The sequence below is a fragment of the Camelina sativa genome, chromosome 6 (genome assembly GCF_000633955.1).
Source record: "Camelina sativa cultivar DH55 chromosome 6, Cs, whole genome shotgun sequence".
NCBI lineage: Eukaryota > Viridiplantae > Streptophyta > Magnoliopsida > Brassicales > Brassicaceae > Camelina > Camelina sativa.
This window is the reverse complement of record NC_025690.1, coordinates 19,691,271-19,710,618: the sequence shown is the minus strand read 5'-3', so window position 1 is coordinate 19,710,618 and position 19,348 is coordinate 19,691,271. Positions and strand designations below refer to the sequence as shown.

The window sequence follows — 19,348 nt, the reverse complement described above, 5'->3', positions numbered from 1 at the left end:
AAAAAATATAGATTTTTATACATCTTTAAAATTTTAGAAAACCAATTTTAATTACCCAACATTTTTGTTTTTAAGATTGTAGGGACCATATTTAAAAAAAAAAAAAAAATAGAGACTCAATGGCATGTGTTGTAAATATGAAATGTTGATGATGGTTGAAAGGTATTGTGAATAGTAAAAAACAGTAAAAAATATGTAATTTGCTAATTGTAAATAATGATGTACTACTTTTACAATTTTGTTTTAAAAACTGTCTATTTTACCAAATAACTTATTAATTTATTACACAACATGGGCTGTGTTGGTATAATTTACTAACCAAACGCCAACAAATAAAAATAATAATTATGTAATACAAAGCAACAATTTACATGAATTTATTCGTACGGTTTCTTTACCTTTTTTGGAAGTTGAGGAACTTGATACCATAAGCAAATACAAAGAGAAAAACAAGGATCCATGCTATGTGGACAACGGCTACAACTGGTAAGAAGTCATGTTCGAACCCGAATCCATCTTTGAGCAACGTTTTCAGACTCGTGTCTCCAACACCACTTATGCGCACTATCGAATCTGTGTCTCCTACTTGAGATGTGATGATTCCATACAACGTCCAAGCCACGGGCGATGCCCAGTAGTACCATCTCCACCATATCGGTATTAGCTGCGTTCAAAATTAAAGGTTTTGTTAAGTTTAGTTAGTTAGCTCTTCAAACAGTTCTGTTGATATGTGTACGTAAGTTGCTTAGTTCATTTTACCGGTTTAGGGATGAGGAAACCGGAGAAAAGATTCCAAAGACTCATGAAGAATGACATGCAGATTCCGGCTATTTGATAGTTTGGTGTCAAGGCCACAAGCATCATACCGTATAAGGTGAAGTAGACGAAGCTTGTTAACATGTAGTAGTAAAACCAAAAGAATTTGACAGCAGTCCAGTCGTATCCGATCATCGAGTAAAGGATTAGCGTGTAGAGTCCAGTTTGTATAATGTTGTACATGATTTCCACTGCTACCTGCACCATTTTTAGATTTCAGTTCTGAACCATATATCTTAGGAAAAGTTTCATATAACGTTACTTAAGACAATATTATTAGAATGGTTAGGTACGTACCTGAGAAATTGCATAGGGAATGGCAGAGTACATTCCAGCTGCTTTCTCTCGGTAGAACACCGTTCGCTCAATGGCAATCGCAGGTTGAACTGTTGAAGCGTTAGTGCCACCGAGGAACATTACAGCAGCGTACATGGCTCCAAAGAAATTATTCAGGTCTTGCTCTTTCTCTCTGTTTCGGTTTTTGGTTTTTGGATTAGATACATCACATTTTGATAATATATATGAATAGACTAATAATGAAGAAGAGAAAAGAAATGGCTTACATTTTGGTTCCTGTTTGCCAGAAAATTAGACCAAACATGAAACCAATGACTATTGTCATGAGAAACCGAATGGCATTATACTGAGGATATCTCCAACTCGACCAATACTGTTTCCAGAAGCAAGCCTTCATTTGAGTAGCAAACGGTTGCGCGTACTTGGTTTGGAAGTAGAGATCATTAGATCCCGGTGGTGGAGTACTGAGCTCTTTGATGAGTTCCTGATTTCTCCTGAGTATAACATCAAGTTCATGTTAGATAAGACAGTGTAATAAACTCTGGTTTAGTAGTAGCATTTTTCTTAAACGTACTGATAAAGAGAGGAGTTGGCGAATATTTGAGCAAAGTCCACGCTCAGTTGTGTCTCCATTGAAGGACTAGTGACGTCAAGCATCCACGTCGCAGGATTGTATCCGTCTGTGATCTTCGGGACCCCTTCAATAGCCTGCAAAAGTAAGGTTCTAGATACAGTTACTTCCATTGATAGATATTACAAATTCATATGGCCAAGAGATGGGAAAGAAAACCAATGAATCACCTCGAAGTATTCAACGAGTTTTTGTGAGTGATGTCCAAGACTTCCATCATATATAACTTGGCCTCCTCGTTTCATCAACAACAGCTGCATTAAACCAAAGATGTATTAAATTTGTATCCTCTTTTTTGTGGATTGAGTCGATCTTTTTGGAGGCATACCTCATCGAAGGATTCGAAAATATCGATGCTAGGCTGGTGAATTGTGCAAACTACGGTTCTTCCTGTATCAACGGTATTCCTAACAGTACGCATAACGATGGCGGCAGCTCTTGCATCAAGACCAGATGTTGGCTCGTCCATGAATATTATTGATGGGTTAGCTACCAATTCAACAGCAATAGTAAGCCTTTTCCTCTGTTCTGTTGAAAGACCATCTACACCAGGAAGCCCAACTATAGAGTTTCTAAGGGGTTTAAGCTCCACCAACTCCATCACTTCTTCAACAAACATCTATTCAGTCACATAAACAGGAAAAAAAGAGGTTATCAGTTTCATGCAAGTGATTATGATAAAACAATTAAACGTTATGCATAGTAACACTTACCTCTCGAGTTTTGACATCTATATCGGCGGAAAGACGAAGCCATGCTGAGTAGATGAGGGATTCATAAACGGTAACGTGTGGAGAGTGGATATCATTTTGTTCACAGTAACCAGTGACTCTAGCAAATGTTGCTTGGTTCTTTGGGTATCCGGATATGCTAATACTCCCTTCGATGTAGCCTCCTGTTTTCCTGCCGGCCAGGACATCCATTAAGGTTGTCTTACCCGCACCACTGACACCGACCAATGCTGTCAATACGCCTGGTCTGAAAGCTCCACCAACGTCTCTTAGTAACTGGAGGCGGTCGCCTTCAACTCCTTGAGCCTTCATTTCCTGCAAGAGTTAAATGGAACTTAGGTGCATTTGTAAAAGCGATACACAGAATTGGTAAATTTGATACACAGTTACTTACTGCAGGCATATCAACGTAGTAGTTCACATGACTAAATGCAAGAGAGAGCGGTTGAAAAGGTAAAACCATTCCTCTCTTTGGCCAATGAGTTGAAGTACTTGTGAGTTCCACTACAGAATTAGTGGAGTCAGAATAATCAAAATGAAAAGATAGCTACTGAATTAATGAGGTAAAAGATTTCACCTTCTGTTCCACGGTTATTTCCTCTATGTTTCTCTTTACCTTCTTCCACAACTGTAGCTTTGGAGTCACCGAGAGCTACATAAATATTTTCAAAATCTTGTCAACTAAAAATTGATTCTTGTTCATAGTTATGAATAGCCTGTAAGTTAAAAATAAGAGCACTTACGGTTCAAATACGTCAAGGCTAAGATGTAAAAGACATTGAACAACACAGAAAATCCAAGTAACGCTCCGATACATATCCAAAACCAATATGGCTCTGTAAAGAAGCCTCGGCTCTTCAGCAATACTTCTCCAACTGTTTTCGCGTCAATGCGTGTATCATTGTTTGGCTGGATCATGTAAACATAACAGATTTTGCATCACAATTGTCAAATATAAGTTGACCAGATAAGGACTTGGTGTAAACTTACAGTGTCCCATCGCTCATCAAGAAATTCATTCATAACTAATGCAGTCTGTCCATACATCATAGGTGATATATAATAGGCCCAAGTCATCCATGATGGGATGTCATCTGTGAAGAAAAAAAATAAAATATATGTTTTACTTAACAATTTATATAAAAAGAAGCCAAAAGCTATATCAAGAAACACAAATCACTTATATTAAAAAGTTTTTATATGTTATGTGGCAAGATATGTATTATTTAAGGACTTCAACTGTGTCCACTCAAATTTCTTACTATCTGGTTGAACATTTTTTTTCTTTGCGTTAAAAAGGATTATATCTGCTTACCTTTAGCAACAATGAAGCCTCCAAGAACAAATACGACTAGCAATGACAAGGTCCCGACTGAGGTTGCGACTACTTCTGTTCTTCCAAGGGCACCAAGGAATCTAAACAAAGAAAGGGCCATCTGATTCACACTAAAGTACGCCAATAACTGCCGGAAGAACCTAATGGCAAAAGTTTAGTTAGTTCAAAGGGAATGCAAATAGAAGAAAAATAAATAAGTGTAGCTTTATTAGCACTAGAAGCTAGCAAAATTACCTGGAAGCAGAAGGAGCAAAACCAATAGTGTAGTATGTAAGAACGATCCATATTACTGATTCAATAAGAGATAATGGGATCTTCAGAAGAAAAGCTGGTAAGGCGAAAGCCCATGGAGGATAGAACAAGAAGTCCCTTTGCTTAAAGAAAACTGGAAGCCTCATCACTGTGAATGCTAGTTCAGCCATTCCATTAAACATTAGATTGAGCAAACTGAAAAAGAGAGCACCATAAAACTTTTGACCATCCTGCACCGTGCCAACATGCATTTCTGTCCTAAAAAAGACCGACATGGCAATCAAAGACATGATGGTTATCTGAACGGTCTTGAACACATAAACAAAGGAGTTGCGTTTCATAAGCAGCCATTCTCTATCAAAGCATGCCTTGAATAACTCCTTGTTTGATATACCATACTTTTGTGTCACTAGTGCAGCAGGATGGGTTTTAGCTTTGTCATACGGAACCCTGAATTCTGAAGCAAGTTGTTGCCCAGTGTGAAAAGAGTTGTAGCCGCTTGAAAAATCACTTACGGACACATAGCTGTAAGGTTGTTCTCTCCTGTTCCAATACTGTTCTTGGTCCTTCTTAGACGTAACTTCTTGCAAAAAGTCTGCAACACCTTTTCTTTCAGGACATTGGAACCCCATGTACTCAAAGAACTCAAGAACTTTGTCTCGGGCCCCTTGGTAGACAATGTGCCCCTCTGAGAGCAGGATAATGTCGTCGAAAAGCTCAAACGTCTCGGGAGCAGGTTGTAGAAGCGAAATAACCATGGTGACATCCGCGATATGAACTAACTGCCTCATGAACTTGCAGATTTGGAATGTTGTGGAACTATCCAACCCTGTTGATATTTCATCCATGAAAAGAGCTGTGGCCGGTCCAACCAACATCTCTCCTGCTCAGTTTAGACAAGAGTCATTCGAGTTTAAGAACACATATGCACTGTTATTGTAATGTAAACATATGCAAAACTCACAAGTTTTTACCTGTTGTTAGACGCTTCCTCTGTCCACCAGAAATACCTCGTCTCATCACATCTCCAGCAAGTGTGTCAGCACAGATGTCCAGACCAAGTATCTGTCATGTGTCATTAACCAAGGATAAGTCCCAATACCTGTTAGAGTGAGAAATCGAAACACAAAAGTTGTACCTTAAGAACATAGTCTGTAACCAGACTAGTTTCTTGCCCTGCTATCGCAATGGATTTCATGAATGCATCAATCTCAGGGTCTGGCTTTATTCCAGCTTCTTTTTCCCTCCTTGAGAGCTCCGTAAGCAGCTGGTACCGAGTCCCAACACCTAGACATCTCCCCGAAAAATCCAGTGTCTCTCTCACCGTCATCTCTCCGAAGTGAAGATCATGCTGACTAATGTAGGCACAAGTCTTCTGAGGAACAAACTCGCTAAACTCATGACCGCAGTAAGTTATCCTCCCAGTCATCTGTTTGTCATGAACCAGACATGTTAACTCAACCAGGAGCTTTTAAGAGGACATAAGTATACATATCTAATAATTAAAAACAAACCTGGAGGGTGTCATCAAGCTTCCCAGCCAAAGCTTGTAACAAAGTTGTTTTCCCTGAACTTGGTGGACCAAGTAATAAGGTCATCCTGAAAATGTTACTCATAGAGTCATAGTCACATATATTATTAGCCTTCCATCTAAAGGTATCCGAAATATAATATAGCAAAAGACCGCTGTGACATTCACTTTAATTACCTTGATGGTTTGATAATGCCACTGATAGATTTAAGTATCTGAATCTTCTTCTTCTTAGATGGAAGGAGGTGGAATAATCCAAGAATGCTCTAATTTAACAAATACCAAAAAAAAACTTTTAGTAAGCAAGATTTTGACAACAACAACCACAACATGTGAAAGTTACCCCAATCATGAGTTTCATACAATTTTTACATTCACACACATAAAGTTTGACATTTTATATATATATGTACTTTTAGACCAACAAGAGTACTATACATCCTGAAATAACCGGATATCCTAATACGGCGCATGTCTGATGCCAAACCGTAAAAAGTACTAGTAAATTTAGGTATATATATAATTTTTTTGGGTAAATATGTTAATATCATTAGAAAATGTAGATGAAGTATTACACGTTACCTCTAAAGAAAGCAACCTTGGTAAAAAACAAAAAAAATCAAGATAAGAATAAGTTTTGGAAAAGATTAGGTATTAAAATATTTTATGAAACTTTTTAGATCTCATTTTCCCAACGACATCATCGAAGAGGACAAGTTACCACACACAAATAAAAACAACCCAACACGAACCTCGATGGTATTCAAAGTGACGTTGAAGAGAGTAGGAAGAGCTCTGCTTGCACTACGAACATCTCCTTCCACTGAAACATTCTCATACCTTACTTCAATCTTCGGTACTTCAATTCCCACTCTGTTTTTTTTTTCCGCCAAATAAAAAATAATAAATAAATAAATCTGACGACAAAACTGACAGGAAAAAAAAAAAAAAAAGACAAAAGACAAAAAGTTTTTTGAGTATATGTCTGAAAAGAAACATAAGTAAAACCTGTCAGTTCTTTCTCTCAATCTCCGGAGAAACTTTTCGTTATCTTCTTCGACGAACTTCAAAATCATATCCATAAGATGCTTCTTCTCTTTAGGTGCAAGATTCGTCAGGTCAACTTCTTCAAGTCCAACTTTACCGTTGACCATCGTCTGCGGCAGCATACCTTTCCTCAACCGATCGTAAGTCGGTAGTCTCTCAAGCGCCGCCCACCGGAGCTCCACCTCATCTTCCTCTCTCCGTTCGCTCCGACCAAAAACGTCGTCCGTCGGGGAAGCGAACACTTCTCTGAAGCTTCTTGATGCAGCTTCGGCTAAACTCCGGTGACTAGTTGAGGCTAAACTCCCACCTCTCCCGCTCATTGTTCGGACAAGATCCTCATCTCGTCCTTGCATCGTCAACGGTTTATGGAAGTCGTGATTTGAATCTCAGGTATATTCGTTTCCGGCGACCATCTAAGGGGGAGAGAGAGAGAAAGAGAGAGAGTGAAACTTTGGAGGTCAGGGAAGAAGTAGAGGCGGGGTTAAAGCTCCCAGTGACAATATTTGTTTTTAATATTTACACTTAAATAATTGAAATTTGTTCGTTTTCTTTTGTTGTCTAATGAAATTTAGCGAATAATTATTCAAAACATCTTAAATATATCATATCTCATTATTTATGATCACATGATTCTCGTTGATTTGATTTTAGTTTATTTTTCAAATGATCTTGTGGGTCTACTCTAATCTAGATCTAATATATTAAAATGTAACGTAAGATGCCTCGCATTCACCCTCAAAATAATTATAATTATTTTATTCTTAATAAAATAGGCTTGTTTTGACTTTTTCATATATTTTCTATTTTTATAAAAAGAAATTAAAATAGAGATACACCTAAAAACAGAAAAAATAAATTATTACTTTATTGAAAAATATATTTTAAGGTATTGTAATACAACTTTGAAAGCTAAAAAAAACTAAGATTTATGTTATAGTTTTTGGTATATCATTTTTAAATGATTGAGATAAAATTTAAATCTTCCTTTTTTAGCTTTCGAATTTGTATAAATAAATATAAGGTTTATTTAAAACAGAAAATTCGTCTGCAGCTTTAGAAACTCTGGCTTTGTCTAAGAATATCGTTGTTAAGGATACAAAGGTGATTACAGAAGGTGGTGATGCTACAGTGGTATTGAGTGATTCTGAAGAGAAATATTTTGAACCTGAAGGAGGTGTTTCTAGCAGTATTGGCTTAGAAAATTACAAACTAGCTAGAGATATGGTGAGAAGAGTCATTAAACCACCTGATAAACTCACAAATTACACTCAGTTTGCGTTTGCACTATGTGTTGCAGATGAGATAGATTCAGAGGAACCAGGATGTTATCACGATGCAAAGTTGAGTAAAGATTGGGATAAATGGGATGATGGCATGTCGAAAGAAATTCAGTCGCAAGTTAAAAGTGGAACATGGAATATCATCGACATATCAAAGGATGAGAAGGTTTTGGGTTGTAGATGGTTGCATAGAAAGAAGCCTGAAATTCCTAGAGTGGAACGAGAGAGATACAAGGCAAGGTTAGTTTCCCATGGCTTCACACAGAGAGAGGATATTGATTACCATGAAGTATTTGCACTAGTTGTGAAGCATATTTCCATCAGAGTATTGATGTCTTTGGTTGTTAAAGAAGATATGGAGTTAGAACAGATGGATGTAAAGACAACGTTTCTACATAGAGAACTTGATCAACCTCGATATATGGAACAACCAGAAACTTTTGGGGTAAATTCTGGTAAAGATCAAGTCTGTTTGTTAAAGAAGTCAATTTATGGTTTAAAGGAGGCACCCATACAGTGGAATAAGAAGTTTAACGATTTTATGCTCAGTCAGAGTTTTAATAGGAACCTGCATGATTCATGTGTCTATGTGAAGAAGGTAAGCCATGAAGAGCTTTTCTATCTACTATTATATGTAGATGATATGTTGATAGCAGCTAGAAACATGTATGAAATCAACAAGGTTAAAGAGGTTCTAAGTTCAGAGTTTGAAATGAAAGACCTATGAGCAACTAGTAGAATCTTGGGAATTAATATTAAGAGAGATATGAAGAATGGAACTTTGTATTTGTCTCAGTCCAATTAAATAGAAAAGGTGTTGTGTCAGTTCAATATGAAAGCAACACACTATATGGACACTCATATTGGAGGACATTTCAAGCTTTCATCTATTAAAGCAGATAGAGAATGCGTAGATACAGAACAAGTTCCATATGCAAGTGTTGTCGGCAGTATAATGTACGCTATGGTTGGAACACGACCTGATGTAGCTTATGCTATTGGAATTTTGAGTTGATTCATGAGTAAGAATGGAGAAATGCATTGGGAGGCTATTAAGTGGCTAATGCGATACTTGAAGGGATCTTCAGACTTGAATTTGGTTCATACTAAGGGAAAGGATTTTAGAGTGCAGGTTTCTGTGATTTAGATTATGGTGGAGATCTAGAACGCAGAAGATCTTTGAATGGTTATGTGTTTACTGTGGGTGGAAACACGGTTAGCTGGAAGTCTGGTTTGCAGCAAGTGGTGGCTATGTCATCAACAGAAGCCGAGTATATGTCACTTACTGAGGCTGTGAAAGAAGCATTATGGATCAAAGGTCTTTCTGAAGATATGAAACTTAATCATAAGGAGGCTACAGTGTAATGTGATTCTCACTCAACAATTTATTTGTCAAAGAACAATGCATTTCACGAGAGGATGAAGCAAATCGCAGTCAAGTATTATTTCATCAGAGACGTGATTGAAGCTGGTGAAGTTGAGGTACATAAAATTCATACTTCTGTAAATTCTGCAGATATGCTTACAAAAGTTATTCAAGTGAACAAGTTTGAGGAGGCTTTGGATTTCCTAAAGTTTCTCAGGCAATCAGTGTGTTCGGTACCGCTAGAGGTTACATCCAAGTAGTGCAGTTCATTAGAAGAAGAGTAAAACATGAATCAAGGTGGAATGTTGTGGTTCTTGGTTGTGATTCAATTTTTAGGTTTGGCCTAAACCGGTGAAATTAGATTCTGATTGAATTCTGGTTATGACTAGTTATCGGACTGGTAAAAGAGAAGGAGTACAACGAAGACTCTAGTCGCGATAGAGGGGTTGCCGTTTTGTTGATATTCATATAAGTATCAAAATCATTTATTCGTCTTTGTTACGAGTTCTATCTTTTCTAATTGTAAAACGAAAGAGATAGAAAGATAGAAACTTGTTATACTCCATTGTTGTACAAGTTCATTCTTGAGCTGGTTCATCTTCTTTAGTTGTGAATTGCCGGATCGAATCTAGCCCTTGATGTAGTTTTTGTCAAATTGACTGAATTGGATAAACAAAGTCTTTGTTTTTTTTTTTTTGCTTTATATTTTTTTACTTGGTTGTTATGTTTTATTTTCTCTATATTATTTTTTTATTAACAATACTTTGATAATGAAAAATTAAAAATGTTTAAATAATTATTGTTTTAATATTTGATTTGGTGGCGGAAGACGCGGGTAAAAATCCTAGTAAACTAGTATACGTACTGATTGAATGTGTGTCTATTCATAGTGTTGATTGCCTGTCATTAATAGAATAATTAAATGGGAAAAAGGACTAAAATCATTGTTTAAAGAAAAATAATAATCATTTGAAAAAAAAAAATTAAAAAGATGTAGTCGTTGATTACGACATGGGCTGTAATTGTTGGGCAATTAAAAAACCTCGTTGAAACCACCACAAGTTAAGTAATACTCTACAGTGTATGACTGCATTAGTGATAGAGCTTATTGCTAAACAAAAAACAACAAAGATCTAACGGATAAACAATTAGGGTACATTTTAAATTAAAAGTAGTACGTAAAACTTAAAGTTATGAGATAGGGTATGTATTAATATGATAACTAATTAACTATATTTATTTTTGTTAACAATAGAGAAAAAGGAAAATATTATCATACATTTTATACAATTAGTAAAATTTATAATTATTCTACTTACAGTTCAATTGTTAACATCTCAAATTGATGCGGAGACGATGTTAACAGTCTCAGAGCCGTACTTGCGTCTCAATAATCATATTTTCGTTTTCTTATTTGGTTTCTTAAATACGACGTACGTGCGTGTCTCGATAATCATATTTTTTGTTTTCTCAAATTGATGCGGATGCGATGTCAACGGTCAGAGCTGTGTAATACGAGGTACAACAAAAATGTCTTGCGGGGAGGACTTCATCGGGAAGGTAATCACAAGTAGTCGACTAGTCAGTCGTTCATCTTCCTTGGCCACCCGATGCACTCAGAAAATCTTGTTTTGTCTTCAACGTTACGTGTATGATATATTATTGGATAGCTCTGCTAGTTACTCATTTATTAAGCCCAAAAATGACAAAACATGAATTCAAGGATAATTTAATGTAAACATGAACTGTTGTGTTCTTATTATTACCAACCAAACGCGAAAAATAAATAAAATAATTAGGTGATGTGATACCAAGAAAATTTACATTAATTCATCCATACGCTCTCAACGCTAAAATTAATCTAAATTCTAATAAGAGGTTTTTTCACCTTTTTTGGAAGTTGAGGAACTTGATACCATAGGCAAAGAGAAAGAGAAAAACTAGGATCCATGCTATGTGGACAACTGCTACAACTGGTAAGAAGTCATGTTCGAACCCGAATCCATCTTTGAGCAACGTTTTCAGACTCGTGTCTCCAACGCCAGTGATGTGCACAATCGAATCTGTGTCTCCTACTTGAGATGTGATGATCCCGTACAATGTCCAAGCCACAGGCGATGCCCAGTAGTACCATCTCCACCATATCGGTATTAGCTGCGTCACAAGTTGTTCGAGTTAGTTAGCTCTTAAAACACTTTTATTGGTGTTCATTCAAATGTAAGTTGCTTAGTTCACTTACCGGTCTAGCAATGAGGAAACCGGAGAAAAGATTCCAGAAACTGAGGAAGAAGGACATGCAGATTCCAGCTATTTGATAGTTTGGTGTCAAGGCCACAAGCATCATACCGTATAGGGTGAAGTAGATGAAGCTTGTTAACATGTAGTAGTAGAACCAGAAGAACTTGACCACAGTCCAGTCGTACCCGATCATCGAGTAAAGGATTAGTGTGTAGAGTGCAGTTTGTACGGTGTTGTACATGATTTCCACTGCTACCTGTACCATTTTTAGATTTGAGTTTCTGATTGTGGTCTAACTATATTTTAGGAAAAGTATCATATAACGTTAAGACAATGTTATTAGAATGTTTAAGTACGTACCTGAGAAATTGCATAGGGAATGGCAGAGTACATTCCAGCGGCTTTTTCACGGTAGAACACCGTTCGCTCAATGGCAATCGCGGGTTGAACTGTTGCAGCATTGGTGGCACCGAGGAACAATACAGCAGCGTACATGGCTCCAAAGAAATTATTCAGGTCTTGCTCTTTCTCCCTGTTTTGGTTTTTGGTTTTTGGATGAATACGTCACCTTTTGATAAGATAATATATAGTTTAATAATGAAAAGAAGAGAGAAAAGAATGGCTTACAATTTAGTTCCGGTTTGCCAGAAAATAAGACCAAACAAGACACCAATGACTATCGTCATGAGAAACCGAATGGCATTGTACTGAGGATATCTCCAGTTTGACCAATACTGTTTCCAGAAGCAAGCCTTCATTTGAGTACCAAACGGTTGCGCGTACTTGGTTTGGAAGTAGAGATCATTAGATCCCGGTGGTGGAGTACTGAGCTCTTTGATGAGTTCCTGGTTTCTCCTGAGTATAAATAACATCACGTTCATGTTAGAAAGACAGTGTAATCACTCTCGTTTAGTAGTAGCGTTTTTCTTAAACATACTGATTAAGAGAGGAGTTGGCAAATATTTGAGCAAAGTCCACGTTCATTTGTGACTCCATTGAAGGAGTACTGACGTCAAGCATCCACGTCGCAGGATTGTATCCGTCCTTGATCTTTGGAACCCCTTCAATACCCTGCAAGTAAGGTTCTAGTTACAGTTACTTCCATAAAAAAATAAATAATAAATTCATACGACCAAGAGATTGTAAAATAACTAATGATTCACCTCAAAGTATTCAACGAGTTTTTGTGAGTTGTGTCCTAGACTTCCCGCATATATAACTTGGCCTCCTCGTTTCATCAGTAGCAGCTGTAATAAACCAAAGATGGTAGTTAATTTTTTTATCCTTGTTTTGGGACTCATAAGTGGATTTTTTTCGAAAGCATACCTCATCGAAGGATTCAAAGATATCGATGCTAGGCTGATGAATTGTACAAACTACAGTTCTTCCTGTATCAACGGTATTCCTAACAGTACGCATAACGATGGCGGCAGCTCTTGCATCAAGACCAGATGTTGGCTCGTCCATAAATATTATTGACGGGTTAGCTACCAACTCAACCGCAATAGTAAGCCTTTTCCTCTGTTCTGTTGAAAGACCATCTACACCAGGAAGGCCAACTATAGAGTTTCTAAGGGGTTTGAGCTCCACCAACTCCATCACTTCTTCAACAAACATCTATACAATCACATAAACATGCCAAAAAAGGTTACCAGATTATTAAACCATGCGAGTGATTATGATAAAAACATTATGCATAGTAACACTTACCTCTCGAGTTTTAGCATCAATATCAGCGGATAGACGAAGCCATGCTGAGTAGATGAGGGATTCAAAAACGGTAACGTGTGGAGAATGGATATCATTTTGTTCACAGTAACCAGTGACTCTAGCAAATGTTGCTTGGTTCTTTGGGTAACCGGATATGCTAATACTCCCTTTGATGTAGCCTCCTGTTTTCCTGCCGGCCAGGACATCCATTAAGGTTGTCTTACCTGCACCACTGACACCGACCAAAGCTGTCAATACGCCTGGTCTGAAAGCTCCATCAACGTCTCTTAGTAACTGGAGGCGGTCGCCTTCAACTCCTTGAGCCTTCATTTCCTGCAGAATAAAACAACGAATGAAACTTAAGGTACATTTGTAAGAGCGATAGACAGAACTGGAAACTATGAGACACAGTTACTTACTGCAGGCATATCAACGTAGTAGTTCACATGACTAAATGCAAGAGGGAGCGGTTGAAAAGGTAAAACCATTCCTCTCTTTGTTGAAGTACTAGTGAGTTCAACTACAGAACCTGCAACTTCTTCACAAAGTCAGAATAATCAAAACGAAAAGATAACTACAAAATTGAAGAGGTAAAAGATTTCACCTTCTGTTCCACGGTCACTCCCTTTCTGTTTGTCTTTACTTTCTTCCACAACAGTAGCTTTGGAGTTACCGAGAGCTACATAAATAATTTTCAAGATCTTGTCAACTAAGAAATGATTCTTTGTTCAAACTTATGAATAACCTGGAAGTAAAAAGTAAGAGCACTTACGGTTTAAATACATCAAAGCTATTATGTAAAAGAGATTGAACAACAGAGTAAACCCAATTAGCGCTCCGATACATATCCAAAACCAATATGGCTCTATAAAGAAGCCTCGGCTCTTCAGCAAGACTTCTCCAACTGTTTTCGCGTTGATGCGTGTATCATTGTTTGGCTGCATCATGTAACAGAACAGCTTTGCATCACAATTGACAAATAATATAAGTTGACCAGGTAAGGACTTGGTGTAAACTTACGCTGCCCCATCGCTCATCAAGAAACTCATTCATAACTAATGCAGTCTGTCCATACATCATAGGTGATATATAATAAGCCCAAGTCATCCACGACGGTATGTCATCTGTGAAGAGAAATATAAAATAGTATTACTTAACAATCTCATAGATATCAACAAGTCTTTGATTCTATAGTTCAAACAGATTTTTCATGTTCTATGATAAGATATGAGAATGTAATATTATTACCTTTAGCAATAATGAAGCCTCCAAGAACAAATACGACTAGCAATGCTAATGTCCCGCCCGAGTTGGCGATTACTTCAGTTCTTCCAAGGGCTCCAAGGAATCTAAACAAAGAAAGGGCCATCTGATTCACACAGAAGTATGCCAACAACTGCTTGAAGAACCTAATGGCAAAAGTTTTGTTAGTTCAAGGGAATGACAACAGAATTCAAAAATAAAGAAAGTTCCTAGTGGCTTTCATAAGCACCAGAAGCTAGCAAATGTACCTAGCAGCAGAAGGAGCGAAACCAATAGTGTAGTATGTAAGAACAATCCATATTACAGATTCAATAAGAGACAATGGAATCTTCAGAAGGAAAGCTGGTAAGGCGAAAGCCCATGGAGGATAGAACAAGAAGTCCCTCTGCTTGAAAAACACCGGGAGCCTCATCACTGTGAATGCTAGTTCAGCCATACCATTAAACATTAGATTGACCAGGCTGAAAAAGAGAGCACCATAAAACTTTTGGCCATCTTGCACCGTGCCAACAGGCATTTCTGTCCTAAGAAAGACTGTCATGGCAATCAAAGACATGATGGTTATCTGGACGGTCTTGAACACATACACAAAGGAGTTGCGTTTCATAAACAACCATTCTCTATCAAAGCATGCCTTGAACAGATCCTTGTTTGATATACCATACTTTTGTGTCACCAGTGCAGCAGGATGGGTTTTAGATTTGTCATACGGAACCCTGAATTCTGAAGCAAGTTGTTGTCCGGTGTGAAAAGAATTGAAGCCGCTTGAAAAATCACTTACGGACACGTATCTGTAAGGTTGTTCTCTCTTGTTCCAAAACTGTTCTTGGTCCTTCTTAGACGTAACTTCTTGCAAAAAGTCTGCAACACCTTTCCTTTCAGGACACTGGAACCCCATGTACTCAAAGAACTCAAGAACGTTGACTCGGGCCCCCTGGTAGACAATGTGCCCCTCTGAGAGCAGGATAATGTCGTCGAAAAGCTCAAATGTCTCGGGAGCAGGTTGTAGAAGCGAAATAACCATGGTGACATCCGCGATATGAACTAACTGCCTCATGAACTTGCAGATTTGGAATGTTGTGGAACTATCCAACCCTGTTGATATTTCATCCATGAAAAGAGCTGTGGCCGGTCCAACCAACATCTCTCCTGCTCATTTAGACAAGAGTCACTCGAGTTCAACAACACATCTGCTTTTGTCACTGTAATGTAAACATGGCAATATGAAAGTGAATATATGCTATACTCACAAACTAATTCTTACCTGTTGTTAGGCGCTTCCGCTGTCCACCAGAAATACCTCGTCTCATCACATCTCCAGCAAGTACGTCAGCACATATGTCCAGACCAAGTATCTGTCATGTGCCATTTAACCAAGGATTAGCCCAAATGTTGTTTGTTATAAAGAGAGGCCAAATCACAAAATCTGTACCTTAAGAACGTAGTCTGTAACCAAACTAGTTTCTTGCCCTGATATCGAAATGGATTTCATGAATGCATCAATCTCAGGGTCTGGTTTTATTCCCGCTTCTCTTTCTCTCCTTGAGAGCTCAGTAAGCAGCTGGTACCGAGTACCAACACCTAGACATCTCCCCGAAAAATCCAGTGTCTCTCTCACAGTCATCTCTCCAAAGTGAAGGTCATGCTGACTAATGTAGGCACAAGTCTTCTGAGGAACAAACTCGCGAAACTCGTGACCGCAGTAAGTTATCCTCCCAGACATCTGTTTGTCATGAACCAGGAAATGTTAACTCCAACCAGAAGCTTTGTAAGAGCACATAAATATACATAACAAAAATAGACAACCAACCTGAAGGGTGTCATCAAGCTTCCCAGCCAAAGCTTGTAACAAAGTTGTTTTCCCTGAACTTGGTGGACCAAGTAATAAGGTCATCCTGAAAATGTTACTCACAGTCACTTATATTATCCGAGATATAATATAGCAAAAGACCATTGTAACGTTCACTTTAATTACCTTGATGGTTTGATAATGCCACTGATTCCTTTAAGTATCTGAATCTTCTTCTTCTTAGACGGTAGGAGGTGGCATAATCCAAGAATGCTCTAATTTATCAAGTAAATCAAGAGTTCAACGACAACAACATGTGGAAAATTATCCCAATCATCAGTTTCACACAATTTACACACATAGAGTTTGACATTTTTAAGATATCTAATTTTGGAACAACAAGACTACATCCCAAACAAAGTAAAATATTAATTGCATGACTCAAAAAGCCGTAAAGTTAGGTATATTTATATTCTGAAACTTTTTAGATCTTGTTTTCCCAACGACATCATGGAACAGAACAAAGTTACCACACATAAAAAAAAAAAAAACGAACCTCGATGGTATTCAAAGTGACGTTGAAGAGAGTAGGAAGAGCTCTGCTTGCACTACGAACATCTCCTTCAACTGAAACATTCTCATACCTTACTTCAAGCTTCGGTACTTCGATTCCCACTCTGTTTTTTTTTTCCGCCAAATCAAAAATTAATATCAAAATAACAAAATTGAAAGAACAAAAAAAAAAAGACAAAAGACAAAAAGTGTTAAGAGTTCATGTCTGAAAAAAAAAAAACATAAGTAAAACCTGTCAGTTCTTTCTCTTAATCTCCGGAGAAACTTTTCGTTATCTTCTTCGACGAACTTCAAAATCATTTCCATAAGATGTTTCTTCTCTTTAGGTGCAAGATTCGTCAGGTCGACTTCTTCAAGTCCAACCTTACCGTTGACCGTCGTCTGCGGCAACATACCTTTCCTTAACCGATCGTAAGTCGGTAATCTCTCCAGCGCCGCCCACCGGAGTTCCACGTCATCTTCCTCTCTCCGTCCGCTCCGACCAAACACGTCGTCCGTCGGGGCAGCGAACACGTCTCTGAAGCTTCTTGAAGCAGCTCCGGCTAAATTCCGCTGACTAGTTGAGGCTAAACTCCCACCTCTCCCGCTCATTGTTCGGACAAGATCCTCATCTCGTCCTAGCATCGTTTGTTAAGAAGGAAGAAAGAAGGCGGATTATGGAAGTCGAGATTTGAATCTCAGGTCGATTCGTTTCCGGCGACCATTTAAAGGAGAGAGAGAAAGAGAGAGACTTTGTAGGTGGGAAGAAGGGAAGAAGAAGAGGCGGGGTTAACGCTCCCAGTGACAATATTTGTTTTCTTTTTTTGTTTTTTTAATATTTACACTTTAATCTGTCTGATACGTCTAATACTCCCTATATTTCATATTAAGCATATTTTGAAATTTAAGATTTATTTTCTTTTGTATTTTTGTACATATTTGGTAAAATTTCTAATTTTAATTTTACAATTTTAAAAGTCTTGGCCAATGGAAATATTATGCTGTATATTAATAAGAGGTCAAACAAAAATCATATATACTTCCTTAATTATTAGTGTGCGAATATTTTTTTTAAAAAATTAATATGAAACAAAGAGAGTAAAAAATTCAGCTATTTCAAATTAAAACATCTTTTGGTGATTTGTTTTTTTTTTTTGGAAAAAAACATTTAGATATTGTCAAATGAATTATATATCGCAGACATATCACAATCTCATTATTTTGTTCAGTTGCAATTTTACAAACTATAGATGATTTCAATTTAAATAATAATTTATTTCAATTGATCTTCTAGTTGTGTATAGCCTTCAGCCTTTGTAGGTAATAGTCTAATCTAAATAAACTAATAGTACTGGATACGGATTGGATGTGTGTCTATTCATTCACAGTGTGATGTAATTGCCTGTGTCATTAATAGAATAATTAAACGGGAAAAGACTAAAAATCTTTTTCTTTTAAGGAAAATACTAACAATCATTTGGAATTTTTTTTTTTAAAGATCATAGTCGTCTACCACGACATGGGATTTATTTTTGGGCATTCAAAAACCTCGTTGAACCTAACACTACAACAAGATTAGTGACAGAGCTTAATGCTAACATGCACTACAACAAAGATCTAACGGATAAACAATGATATATTGATATACATTTAACAGTAAGTAAAATTTAGTAGTACCAGACATAGGGTATGAAAGGATATGATAATTTAGTTAACTTTTTTTGTTGGGAGTAGAGAATATATAAAGTATATGGTTAAACTAAAATATTGTCATGCAGTTTGATTAATTAGTAACATTTATAATTATGCAACTATACAATTCAATACAGTTACCATCTCAAAATGAATTAATGATGCGGATTCAATGTCAACAGTCAGAGCCGTAATATACGACGTACGTACAGACTCTTGGTAAGTGTTTACCAAGAGTTTCTAAGGGGTTTAAGCTCCACCAACTCCATCACTTCTTCAACAAACATCTATTCAGTCACATAAACAGGAAAAAAAGAGGTTATCAGTTTCATGCAAGTGATTATGATAAAACAATTAAACGTTATGCATAGTAACACTTACCTCTCGAGTTTTGACATCTATATCGGCGGAAAGACGAAGCCATGCTGAGTAGATGAGGGATTCATAAACGGTAACGTGTGGAGAGTGGATATCATTTTGTTCACAGTAACCAGTGACTCTAGCAAATGTTGCTTGGTTCTTTGGGTATCCGGATATGCTAATACTCCCTTCGATGTAGCCTCCTGTTTTCCTGCCGGCCAGGACATCTATTAGAAATGATGTGTTTCATATTTCTAATATCATTTGTTTTTCATTAATTATGCTAATACTCCCTTCGATGCACAAATTTTTTCTCTTGTTTCTTACATTTTTAATTGGTTGTTAATTACATTTTTTCTATTTTTTTTACTTATATTTCCAAAATGCACTAGTTAATCGTTATTTGCTTTTCTACTTTCTAAAATATTAATAAATACATCTAGTAAATTCAATAGAT

The 19,348-nt window shown here is 37.1% G+C and overlaps 2 protein-coding genes across 2 annotated transcripts; both read right to left on the bottom strand.

Moving 5' to 3' along the window:
• On the bottom strand, positions 367-7,202 carry LOC104792415 (ABC transporter G family member 34). The gene is made up of 20 exons (XM_010518555.2): positions 6,603-7,202; positions 6,347-6,467; positions 5,772-5,860; positions 5,578-5,662; positions 5,202-5,492; positions 5,038-5,128; positions 4,046-4,946; positions 3,791-3,951; positions 3,466-3,569; positions 3,219-3,384; positions 3,053-3,127; positions 2,870-2,979; positions 2,458-2,790; positions 2,073-2,363; positions 1,915-1,998; positions 1,688-1,821; positions 1,380-1,607; positions 1,114-1,285; positions 760-1,014; positions 367-664 (listed from the first exon to the last, which is right to left on the bottom strand). The coding sequence occupies exons 1-20, from the start codon at positions 6,992-6,994 to the stop codon at positions 395-397; spliced, it is 4,353 nt and encodes a 1,450-aa protein (XP_010516857.1). The 5' UTR covers positions 6,995-7,202; the 3' UTR covers positions 367-394.
• LOC104792416 (ABC transporter G family member 34-like) lies at positions 11,016-17,669 on the bottom strand. Its single transcript, XM_010518557.2, has 20 exons — positions 17,093-17,669; positions 16,844-16,964; positions 16,474-16,562; positions 16,309-16,393; positions 15,931-16,221; positions 15,763-15,853; positions 14,747-15,647; positions 14,484-14,644; positions 14,256-14,359; positions 14,008-14,173; positions 13,840-13,914; positions 13,655-13,764; positions 13,236-13,568; positions 12,852-13,142; positions 12,689-12,772; positions 12,463-12,596; positions 12,153-12,380; positions 11,886-12,057; positions 11,527-11,781; positions 11,016-11,441 (listed from the first exon to the last, which is right to left on the bottom strand). The coding sequence occupies exons 1-20, from the start codon at positions 17,482-17,484 to the stop codon at positions 11,172-11,174; spliced, it is 4,353 nt and encodes a 1,450-aa protein (XP_010516859.1). The 5' UTR covers positions 17,485-17,669; the 3' UTR covers positions 11,016-11,171.